This window comes from Dothidotthia symphoricarpi, assembly GCF_010015815.1.
Source record: "Dothidotthia symphoricarpi CBS 119687 unplaced genomic scaffold P153scaffold_14, whole genome shotgun sequence".
NCBI lineage: Eukaryota > Fungi > Ascomycota > Dothideomycetes > Pleosporales > Dothidotthiaceae > Dothidotthia > Dothidotthia symphoricarpi.
The window spans coordinates 136782-148843 of record NW_022985021.1 but is presented as its reverse complement, the minus strand read 5'-3'; the positions used below and the strand labels follow the sequence as shown (position 1 = coordinate 148843).

Here is a 12062-nt window from a genome sequence, read left to right as displayed (position 1 = left end):
GTAGACGCATTAGCTGAAGAGACCAGATACCGTACATCTCACCGCGAGCCTTCTCCAAGTACATCTATCAGATTGTCCATCTCCAGGTCGAGACAATGACGGCTGAGCTTGCTGTCAATGCAACTGGAGTGGTGGTTGCATTCGTGGGTCTTGGAGTGATGATACTGCAATTGCGTCGACGACGCCGTACTGCGCTCATGAATTCCGACGTGTACGAGTTGGACGCGACACCGGCATGGTATGTGAATCTGCAAAGACATGATGTGGCGATCAACGGTCTGACGCCCAGTAAAGAGCAGAAGCTTCATCACGCCTCGAGCCGTCGGAAATGGCACCTCTTACTGAAGGATAGATGAGAGATAGATATGTGATCAGAGGGTTTAGGCATGCTCCTTGTTGATCGAAATGCCAGGAATTATGGTGCAGTGGAAACATGCAGCAGGTTGACAACTACAACTGAATTGAGTGTATAAATCTTGTGCCCAAGTCTCTAGCAATATACGCCTGACTTACATATTTGTAAATATTGAATTGTGTAGTTCTGCAGTTTGTAGCCACAAAGAACATAGCTTGTTTCCCCTTTCCAGTTGACCGAGAGGCAGGGTGTGAAGTTACAGGGGTTCGCGTCAGGAAGCTCGAAGCTTGGTATTTTAGCGACGAAGGATGACGTATCCGCAGCTTCGCAACCTGTAAGATCCTATCAACATCAATGACAGCCACTACATCTCGCTATGTTGCTTAGCCCTTAATCTGCCGAAAATTCGTAAAGAACTTCGGTCTCTTCAATGGTATGTGTATCAGGTAATATCCGGGTACCTCGTGGTTAATTTGTCACCAGGCTTCAATTCTACGCCAGATCGTAGCTGGACCTCGCGCCAGGCACCCCGAAGCTGGCCTGGACTTGTGCTATGTCACAGATAACAGTATAAACCCCAAGCATATATACAGGCGCTTCACTCTCTGACTGCGCATAGTCATCGCGACGTCAGGCCCCAGCGGTACTTACCCACAACGCGCTTACCGCAATCCACTCGATTCCCTCGTAAAGTTCCTCGATTCAAAACATGGCGAGGACTGGGCAATATGGGAGTTTCGTGCCGAAGGGACGGGCTATCCAGATTCAGAAGTCTACAATCGCGTATACCACTACCCCTTTCCTGACCACCACCCGCCACCCTTCGCTCTCATACCGAACATCATGGCGAGCATGCGCAATTGGCTACATGAGAAAGAGGGACGAGTCGTCGTGGTACACTGCAAAGCTGGGAAAGGACGATCAGGAACAGCGAGCTGCAGTTACCTCATCAGCGAGGAGGGCTGGACTATGCACAAGGCGCTACAACGCTTCACCGAGCGGCGCATGCGACCAGGCATGGGAAAGGGAGTCAGCATTCCTAGCCAACTACGATGGCTAGGATACGTCGACCGCTGGGCGCAGCATGGCAAGATATACGTGGAGAGGCAGGTCGAAATACTAGAAGTGCACTGCTGGGGCCTGCGAGACGGTGTCAAGATTCAAGTGGAGGGCTTCGTCGAGGATGGCAAGCTGATCAAGAACTTTCACACTTTCACAAGAGAGGAGAGGGAGGTCGTAAGAGGCGAGGTCAAGAAGACTGGCATGGCACAAGCAGTATCCGAGGTCATGTATAAGAACGGACTGGGTGGCTCGGCCAGCAACTCCAGTAAAAAGGATACGAAAGATTCGCCACAGGAAGGTGGGACCGAGGACGTAAGGGACGCCAGCAAGCCCTCGATGGACAAGCAGGCGAGCCCCAACGGCGCTGTGTCGAGACGCAGTTCGGGCGAGAGCCTCCCTACAGGTACTGGCGACGTTGTCTTTCGACCCTCAAAGCGTGTCGTTCTACCTACAAATGACATCAATATTGACGTTGAGCGCCGCAACCATGCCGCCTTTGACCTCACTATGGTTACAGCCGTTGCCCACGTATGGTTCAACGCCTTCTTCGAAGGCCACGGTCCCGAGCAGGGCGGGATTGGTGACGACTCTGGCGTCTTTGAGATTGAGTGGTTAGCCATGGACGGTATCAAAGGCTCATCGCGGAAAGGCACCCAGGCCTTCGAGCGAATCGCAATAGTGTGGCGCACACTCGGCATCGACGAAGGATCGACTGGAAAGATCATCACCGAGCCAAAAGAAGGTGAGGAAGTGCGGCAAACAGGTCCAGTGGACTGGAAGGGTACCAAAGGCGTGGAGCCAAGCGAAGACAAGGACCTGGGTCTCCGCAAAGCAAGCCCGCCCAATTCGACCACAAACGTCAGCAAAGCCAACAGCATTCGCGACGAAAATGAGCAGAACAAGCCTTTTGTTACAGTACCAGGGCGACGAGATAGCGGCGATAGTGATACAAGACATGTTCGACCGCATGGCCCGAATGGCGAAACAACCATCCAAGATCCGATTGTAGACACCAGCGGAAGCGGAAGCGGATCGGGGAATTTTGCATTGCCAAGCCAGGTTGACGGCACGAATGCAGACTTGCGATCACAAGAGCAGGCCATCGAGTCTCACAAGAGCGGGGGTCATTTTGGGGGGACAGTACAAGACCTGAAATATCATGTTTCGGGCGCCGCTTCGACAAGTGACTTGCCCGATGGACGACCAGAAAATGAAATGAAGGATGCGAAAGACCATGGTCTCGGGCATCTGACCTTGGGTAAGAAGAAGACAAGCTCGTAGTGAGCCGAGCCACTCGTAGACAACTATGCAACTACGCGAGGACCCCACGTAGGTAGCATGGCAATGTGCAATACGGGTCGAGGACGCAATGCGAAGGTTCCGGATTAGAGTATCACATGGTTGCACGACGCATTGGCTTTTGAGCATGGAATTACAGGCTTTGGATCTTGTCACTGGTTGCTCTTCTTGCTTTTGTTTGTACATAGATATACCACTTTGTTCTTGTTGAGATTTCCAGGCGTGAATTCCCGCTAGACTTGAGCTCACTACGAGCTCTTTCGTGGAATACAGCTGTCCTGATCGTGCTTAATTCGTTCAATCCATCTATATCTTACCCCACAACCTCACCGATACGCGTTGTTTGTGCTCGTGAGCACGGGCCACCAGCACCACTCGGGTCTGACTATCAGGACACACGAACGACTGCGACCGGTGCTGTGCTCACATGCACGGGTCAGCTCGCCTCCTAACGGAAATAGAGCATGACGAAGCATGTGAGCTTATGCGCTGGTTGTCTCAATGCTTGGAAGACATGGCTGTATGACGGTGGGTGAGGGGTGCAGGGCGACGTCTCAAGTCGACGATGTATAAGAGGAGGAACGCGACTCTGACATCCGATCTGACTTTCTCAGCTTTGGGTACGAGTGTCGGTACCCTGAAACACGAAGTGATAGATCTTGCGATCAACAAGGCAGCGACTCTGACGTGTGCATACCTGCAAGGCTGAAAGGAGGCTGAGTGTTGAGGCGTCTTCACATTGGACACTTGTTCACCGGTCAACGACTAGTTACCTCACTCGACTCTGGCATCCAGATCCACCGATGGTCGTCAAACCTATTTGTTGTTTTCTTATTTGCTGTTACGACGGTAATAGCTAGGCAGCAACAAAGCAGCTGGTAAGTATGTGCATGACCCAGGACTTCAAGTGCGTGCACTAATGCATTTGATAGGTGGACGCTTGGAACGCGTTTTGCCCAAACGAGAGGGTACTGTTCTAAACAGACCGGTATTTCGGGGTCATCGATAGAACTACGACAAGAGTAAAAACAGGGTCCAACAGAAGGGCGGGGCATTCCTCTGGTTGCAGGTGAAAAGCTGGAGCCTTCAACAAGCGTGGGCTGAGCGATCTGATTAGCGACGCTATGTGGATAGAGAAGCAAGGCTGCAATTAGACGTCCTATGCGGCTCTATTCTTGAGCGTATAAAGGTTCGTGGGAACATTTTCATCATATTTCGTTTCTGTATCGGTCCCTATTCATCTCCCAACACTTCTTTGGAGTATCATATTATTGTTCTATCATCTTATCAGTTGATCATATCCCCCTCGCCAGAGAGTTGAGCAAGACCGTATCAACAGTTAAAGATAGGCAGCATTCCCCTCGGGCTCCTGACCAATGAACAAACAAGTCAATTCAGAATCATCTCCCGGGACCTGTCCTTTACCTCCCCCAGCCAACAAGAAGCTGTCCGATACGTCTTCTTCTTCGCCAGTCATTATTCCTACACCGTCCGTGACCTCTGAGCCGGAACACATCTCCCTTGAAGAGGAGTCGAAGATGGATTCCTCTGAAAGCAAAGATGTCCAAGTGGATGAAGAAAAACGAGCGGTACCACAGGCAACTGTCGGTGTAGTCATCGACGTGGCGGCCGACAAGAAGACCAAGCAATCTTCGAAGGAAAAAGAACGTCAAATTCAAAACAGCGGTAGCTCAGACGACAGCGATGCAGATTCCGAATCGGAAGATAGTGACGAGGATGAGAAGGCCAAGCGGAAGAGGAAGAAGAAGCTAGCTGCTAAACGCGCTGCGGCCAAGGCGAAGCAGAAGGCCAAGGCGAAAAGTAGAAAAGGGAAGGGTAAGAAACACGACTCTGCGGATGAAGAGTCGAGTGACATGTCCTCAGATCAGGGCTCGCAATCGGACCTTGATAAAAAGAAGAGAAGGAAGCGAAAGGATTTGCGAGCCAAGGCTAAGAAAAAGGGCAAAAGCTACGATAGTTCGAGCGGCGACAGCAACTCTGACTTGCCTTCGAGCACAACCAGTAGCAGTTCAGACTCTGACAATAAGAAGTCAAAGCACAAGCGTGAAAAGGCCAAGCAAAAGAACAAGAAGTCGAAGATCTCAGACGACTCATCCTCGTCATCCAGTGACTCATCAACGGAAGAAGACGCTGTAGAAACGACTACCGAGGCAGCTCTTCTATCTGCTGTAGAGGAAGATATCGAGACACAGGTTACAAACGTGAACAATTTGCTCAACGCCCTCAAACTCAAACAGGCGACTGATGCTGCTGCCGCCGCAGCCGCCGCCGTCACAACTACACTGCTTCCCAAGGCAGTGAAGAAGAACGCCCACGAGTTCAAGCGTATCAACCAAGTCTGGGACACACAAATCCACGATTACAAGCTGGTCGAGAGCACGACTGAGCAGAAAGATGAATTTGACTGTGTGTTCACCGTGCGACGACGTTTTGACTGGGATGGCAAACACCGCGAGACACAAGTCGACATCAAGTCGAAGGTTCTCCGAAACGTACTCCAGGAAGTGCTGAAAGAATGCAAGAGCATCAGCTTAGTTGAGGAGACGCCACATATTGACCCTCACACCCTCTTCCACTACTACGACGAGCTGGAGGCACATGTCAAGAAGACGTTGAAACCGAAGCTCAAGCGTGCAAAAAGGTCGAAGGAGAAAAAGCAGCTTAAGCAACAAATTGCTCAGTGCAAGCTTCTCCTGGGCTACATCGACGAGGACTATGCTAAAACGCGAAAGGCATTGAAGCCTATGCTCAAAGCGGGAACGATCACCTATGACCTATGCTGGGCACTGTTCAAACCAAACACGATTGCATTCACGCCTACCTACGGTAACAAAGACGATGCGCGGTGCTTTAAAGTCGACTTTGCGTACGAGTATGAGAGTTGGCTGAGTGGTGCAAAGTCGTGGTATGTCAACGGTCGGTATCTGGAATATGACGGTAAGGTCTTTGGGCTGGGCGACCACGAAGTGCAGATTCCAGCGTTCAAGGGCCACAAGAAGATTACCAGTCTGGCAGCATATCCACTGAAGTATCACAGAGACCCTGAGGTAAGTTCCGTTCGATAGGATTTCACAAAAGCGCACTCGACAGGAACTGATTCTTTTGCAGGGCATCAAGAAGCGACTCATTGAACGGGGTATAAAATTTGTCGGTCTACAAGGCATGAATTACCGCCTGCAGAAAGGCATTGCATACCAGAAGGTGAAGAACACAATCGCCAAATTCAACATCAATGGCCGCGTCATGGTCGATCCAGCTATCTTCCGGCGGATCAATCCTAACTATCCGCTCTCATACATCAAGCAAGATGAACTAAAGCAGGATGATGAAAACGACAAGGACGAGGATGAAGATGATGACGAGGATGATTGTTGCTGCGCAGGCTCAGACGAGAATGAGGGCTCCGATACGGAGAAAGACAAACTGCGCACCGTCATGTGGAAAGACCACAAAGGCAAGAGACATCCTATTCGTGTCCTTCAGAGCACAATAGATCAGGAGACTGGCGCAAATGCCGCCTCGAAACTCGACGACGAAAATGACACGTCAGACAAGAACCATGTTTTCACTGAAGAAGAGCTTCTCATCGCCTCTCCTGTCGTGCTTGGCTTTGCCTTCTCCGAAAAGCTCTGGCTCGAGATCTCCCTCTCTGGCATCGAAGAGATCAACTGGAATGCGGAAGCTTTCGACTCTCTGGTTTTGCCAGATCGCATCAAACAGAATCTGAAGGGCCTTGTTTCGTCGCATCGCTTCAACGCCGCGAGAACGATCGACGACGTCATCCAAGGCAAAGGCAAGGGCTTGAATGTTGTACTTCATGGTCCACCCGGTGTTGGCAAGACACTGACCGGCGAGTCCATCGCGGAGTACCTCAAGTGTCCTCTCTACTCTGTTTCAGCCGGTGAACTTGGCACCAACAGCCGCTCCCTAGAAACTGACCTAAATCGTATCATGGACGTCACACACTCCTGGGGTGCCATTCTTCTCCTCGATGAAGCTGACGTATTTCTCGAGGCGCGACAACCTCACGACATCCATCGCAATAGTTTGGTATCGGTCTTCCTCCGATTGACGGAATACTACCAAGGTATCCTGTTCTTGACAACGAACCGCGTAGAGACGTTCGACGAAGCGTTCCAGAGCCGCATTCACATGGGCATCCGGTACGAGAATCTGCAACCCAAGGCGAGGAAGAAGATCTGGCAGCACCATGTGGGTAAAGTGGAGGCGATGAGCGCCAAAGAGGAGAAGAGTGAAAGTGTGGTGAAGCCATTCAAGGAGGTTGACTTTGACGAGCTGAGTAAGCGAAACATGAATGGACGACAGGTATGTGCAATGCTGTTCTTTGGTAACACGCGTTTTGCAACAACGACAATTAACAGTAACACAGATCAAAAATACCGTCAAAACGAGTCAATCAATCGCGCTTTCCGAGAAAGAAAAGTTCAGTATGCAGCACATCAAACGCGTGCTCGAGGTCGCCGAGGCCTTTGAAGACGATATGCGAGGCGGAAAGGGCTATCGCGACGCGATGAGACAGTACATGTAGGACATTGCCGGTTCAATCAATGAACTTGAGGAGCGCCTTCAAGTAGCTGGCGTGCATATGGAATCAGGTCGACGTGGTGCGATTGTCAGTCACAAACTGAATGAAAGGACGAGCGCAGTGCAGTGTGTTCCAAAAGTGGGGTTTGCGTTGGTTCTGCAGGCGTTTCGCTTCAGGGTTAAGCTGGGCATAATACTGTGGTATATCAGCAACCTACATCATCTCATCTCATCTCATACGTAGATCTCCCAACTCATAATGTTGTATTAAAGCATTTCATCTCTCCAGGCGTCTTTCTAGTCACTCTAAAGATATTCATCAGTTCATGTAAATTGAACACACACCTCATGTGGGCAGTCTCCAACTCACAGATCTGTGGTGCAACTATTTGAGTATTTTGACCCGTTCTCGTTCACACACCTATGATATCATCGACGTTTACTCTCAAGATGTGCATGCCAGGTAGAGGCAGAATTCAGCCGTCCATATCTCACTTCGACTATCGAATCTCACTCGCTCTTTCTTCCATGGCAGTTCAACTCCAGGCGATGGTTGCAATCAAGGCTAAGTCTCTCTTTTGCTATGTTGCAAATTCAGTCTTACGTCGAGCCTAGATCTCAATAAGCACATCTTGACCTTTAACTAACTCACATATCAATACCACAATTTCGGTCCAACGGATAAGAACACTGATATGCCATCTACTTTGAGTGTAAACCAGTGAAGCTACTCCAACCAAAATCGACTGCGATGGCATAGTTTGACCGAATATTGTCACCAAAAGGCGGCTTGGACTCTCAATCCCTGATCTTTTCTGATACCCAAAACACATGCCCGATTGTAGCTTGCATTAGTTGAAGTACGATTTGGGTATTAAACCTCGTCGGTAATGGGATCCTGCCTGATGTCGAATGGATGGATAGCCGTTGCTATCTAGGTAATGCCCACGTCGAGGTTCACTGCGCTGACGTAGGAACGGAGACTAGCGGCTGACTTAGTGCTCTAGATCGCTGGACACCAACTGCCGAGGCGTGGCTTTAAGGATCGCCACATCCCCACCTACCGTTCGGAACTCTGGGAACAACCTCCACTCCCACTTATTCCCGCCATCCCCACGACGCATCCGCGTGGCGTACATGCAACCCCGTGTCGCGTCGACCACATCATTACTGAAAACTAACATCGGGTTTCCCGACGGCACGCAAGCTGGGCAATGAACTTCAAGGCTGAAACATCAACAAGTCCTGATCCGTCCTCAAGCGCGACGCAAGGATCAGAGCCGCCCAAGAAGAAGCAAAAGAGGAACAAACCGACGCTGAGTTGCGAGGAGTGCGTCGAGCGCAAGACCAAGGTGAGCGCATGCACTTGCATCGGCGATGATTGATATTGCGATGCTGAACCTGCCTCGAGAGCCGAACGAACGGGAACAAGAGCTGAACACGTGGGCAGTGCGACCGTAGTCGGCCGAATTGCATCGCGTGCATCAAGCGACAGTCGACATGCAAATACTCGGAAATCGCGAATTTGATTGCGTCGTCGTCTGCTGACACGTGAGTCGCGCCCGTACATGGCTTGTACCTAGGCAGTTGCTAAGTGACATTCAGACTCGGCGCTGCGCCCAACACGGGACGGTCTAGAAAACAGCTGAACAAACCCACGCTTGGCAACGAGTCACAGCCACATGCGCTTCCTGGTCAAGTAAGGGCTCTTTTTATCCTGGTTGTGTTTATTTGATGCGACGCCACGAACAGGTGTTCACCCGCGTCGACTTACTCGAATGATAGACGTCGTAAAGGATGACCCTAGTGTATGCTGACCCAAACGCCAGGTTCACGTGCAGTCACCCCCGAACCCCGTGAGGAATCACCAATATCGGAGCGTGTCCTTGTCTTCGTCCGGATCCTCGCCATTTCTGCTTTCCAACATTCCGTACTCAAACCACACGCCTGCACCCTACTTTGGCCTTGGTGCAGAGCATCCTTTTGCCAACTATTGGACCAGTAGAGGTGGCCTCGCCGAGGTCATCGGAGTACTACCGGCCAGAGAACAGGCAGACATTCTTGTAGATAAGTATTTCGATGCCGTTGACCCAGTGTATCCCATGATACACAAGAGGAACTTCTATGCCGACTATGAGCGATTTTGGTCGCTACCGCCAGATGAGAAGCAAGTAGCAGACCCAGTGTTGGTCGCCCTGCATTTCGTCGTGTATGCAATGGGCACTCAGTTTATCCATACGCCGTCAAATCAAGAGCGAACACAAATTGCCGAATTCTATATCTCAGCAGCACAGCAAGCTCTTCGGTTATCATCTTACCTGAGCAAGGCTTCAGTCAGGACATTGCAGGCCATGGTACTGATCAGCTACTTCCTCATGAATGATAATCACGCTTCAGATGCGTGGTCTTTCGGCGGCGTGCTCGTGCGACAAGCATACGCCATGGGCCTAAACCGCGACCCTGACATCATCGCGCCTCGCTGTTCTCGAAGCGACAAACAACAGCGACGGAAGCTCTGGCAAGCTGTGTTCTTCCAGGATACATTTCTCACGGTACTACTCAAGCTCCCACCAACAGCAAACATCTCCGACATCCGGCCAGAGTCTCTGAGCGACGAGCTTGACGATTACATGCCGAACAGTTCATCCACAAACGGTAGCACGGATCCCATCATCAATCCCATGAGCATCAGTAATATTGCGTCGATCACTGATGTTTATCCTCCCTATGAGCTCTCGGATCGCAGGTATATTCGCTCTATGTGGCACCTGGCCAACCTCGTCTGCCGCACGGTCTGCACACCACGTTCACTAGCATCACCACTCACCACCTCAGTCGCTCATAAAATCCAACTCGTCGGCGAATACTTTGCACTACATAGCACCTTCCCTAGCGAGCTAACCGCGTCAGATGACGACACAATACAAAGCATGGCGAAAACGACTCTGCGGTCACTGCGCCAGAACCTCTTCTTTCGAAGCAACTTCTGGCACTGCGTCATGGTCATCCAATCGGACGAGAACGTTGCTGAGGGCGTGTCGTGCGATGTGAAAGGGGCGCTTGAGGCGGCAAGGATGGGCGTGCAAGCCTTCTTCCACTTTTGGGAGTACTTGAGAATCGACGCGAGCGTGTGGTGGGTGTTTCAGCATCGGGCGTTCGAAGAAGCTGTAGGTCTCCCGTTTACTATTCACGAGAGGAATCGTCGATCATTGTTTGAACCTTAATTGACAAGTCATCAGCTTCTCATGGCACGTATTCTCGCCCAGCAAGAACAACCACTCTCGTCCAAACACCACGGCATGCCGCCCTCGGCCGATCCACTCCTCCAACTCGCAAAGGAGGATGTGCGCAAGTGCCTGAACATCTTAGATTCTGTGGGCATAGCGCCCGAGATGCAGAAAACAAGGACGGAGGTACTTAGGACGGCTTTCGCAGATATCATGTGGTAGCCGTGGTTTAACCGGACTATGTGTGATTCCGCGTTGATGCGTACTGCTTCAATTCTGATGTAGAATATCTTTAGACATACTAGTGCTAATACCATTCATGTAAAGAAGGTGATAGCGGTCCATTACCATTAAGCCGCTGCTGTTGTCATACGCGTCAACAAATTGAAGGTTTTCAGATCATCTACATACTTACAACGACTCACCTGACACCCGTAACAACGCATAGATATGTGTCAGAGTCCGATGTACGCGGCTCTTACAAAGCACCAGCTGTAGCCCTTCCACTATTGGTACGCGAAACCGAGCCAGTCCATCTCCAGCATAGTGCACATATCCAAATCTGACTCAGCCTGCTCAGTCTCCAAGCACGACCCTGCACCTCGTTCATCCCACCCTGTGTTGAGGTTCGAAATCAACGAAGCATCCTTGTAGCTGCATCAGAGATCTGGCTACAAAGTGAGTCATCTCCAGGTAACGCTATAAAAGCTCACTGGTTGGACCATACTGATGCGAGCATGCAAGGTTGGAAGAACGCGGACGCGCCTGTCTCGGCGAAAATTGACGACGTACTCAGTGATTGATAATCGGTAGACTGAAGAGGTGAGGACATACGTGCTGTGGAATGAGTCGACGATGGTATAAAAGTAACAATATCTCGTGGATTTGTTTGACATATAACGCTACGCTTCTATCCATCCATCCACCAGAAACCACGGTTAGACTACTATACCAGATTCCGCAAGCGTTCTTCACAATTCTGTGACGCCGGTCTCTCTGTCTACCACTTCCATAAAGATTCTCACACAGGTCACATCTCCCACGATGTCCCCACCATCGCTCACAAATATGAGCACACGCTCTTCAAACGACGTCGTTTCGCTCAAGTCAATATCAATAAGTGCGTCCAAGACGTCGCTCTTTCGATCCCTCTTCCCATCAAAGCAACCGAAAAAGCCAGCTGAGGAGAAGAGTGCAGAGACGCCGGCTATGAAGAGTGAGAGGAGGCTTGTCGAGGCAGAGGCTAGGCATGCTTATGCTGTTTATCGGTAGCTAGGGTGTAAGAGGTGCGTGGAAAGATGTCGACCTTTTTTCTAAAGAAAATCCCTCCCTGGGTTTCCGTAGGGGCAGGGCGTTCCAGAAAGCGGTATATAAAAGAATTTCTCGATTAGCCAACGCGGGGATATATAATTCTCTGCCATGCCCAACCTAAGATCCTCAACCGTCGTCCTCCTCGTCTCCATCTTCCACATCTTCATCCTCCACCTCCCCACCTCCCCCCTCCTGCCCTTCACCTTCACCTTCCATCTCCACATCCTCTCCCCACCGCAACG

The 12062-nt window shown here is 50.7% G+C and overlaps 4 protein-coding genes across 4 annotated transcripts; all 4 read left to right on the top strand.

Annotated features, from left to right (window-relative positions):
- The first annotated feature begins 711 nt into the window (after positions 1-711).
- P153DRAFT_319753 (uncharacterized protein) lies at positions 712-2936 on the top strand. Its single transcript, XM_033665096.1, has 3 exons — positions 712-788; positions 839-923; positions 975-2936. Exons 1-3 carry the CDS (start codon positions 786-788, stop codon positions 2696-2698), a joined length of 1812 nt encoding a protein of 603 aa, XP_033521894.1. The 5' UTR covers positions 712-785; the 3' UTR covers positions 2699-2936.
- A 1318-nt stretch (positions 2937-4254) lies between these two features.
- Positions 4255-7286, top strand: P153DRAFT_294855 (P-loop containing nucleoside triphosphate hydrolase protein; the record flags this gene model as incomplete). The annotated part of the gene is made up of 3 exons (XM_033663981.1): positions 4255-5784; positions 5846-7063; positions 7128-7286. 3 exons carry the CDS (start codon positions 4255-4257, stop codon positions 7284-7286), a joined length of 2907 nt encoding a protein of 968 aa, XP_033521893.1.
- Positions 7287-9034: 1748 nt separating this feature from the next.
- On the top strand, positions 9035-10861 carry P153DRAFT_424159 (uncharacterized protein). Its single transcript, XM_033672474.1, has 3 exons — positions 9035-9072; positions 9112-10449; positions 10522-10861. Exons 1-3 carry the CDS (start codon positions 9061-9063, stop codon positions 10729-10731), a joined length of 1560 nt encoding a protein of 519 aa, XP_033521892.1. The 5' UTR covers positions 9035-9060; the 3' UTR covers positions 10732-10861.
- A 275-nt stretch (positions 10862-11136) lies between these two features.
- Positions 11137-11782, top strand: P153DRAFT_368136 (uncharacterized protein; the record flags this gene model as incomplete). Its single annotated transcript, XM_033668440.1, has 1 exon — positions 11137-11782. Exon 1 carries the CDS (start codon positions 11554-11556, stop codon positions 11779-11781), a length of 228 nt encoding a protein of 75 aa, XP_033521891.1. The 5' UTR covers positions 11137-11553.
- Between the last annotated feature and the right edge of the window lie 280 nt (positions 11783-12062).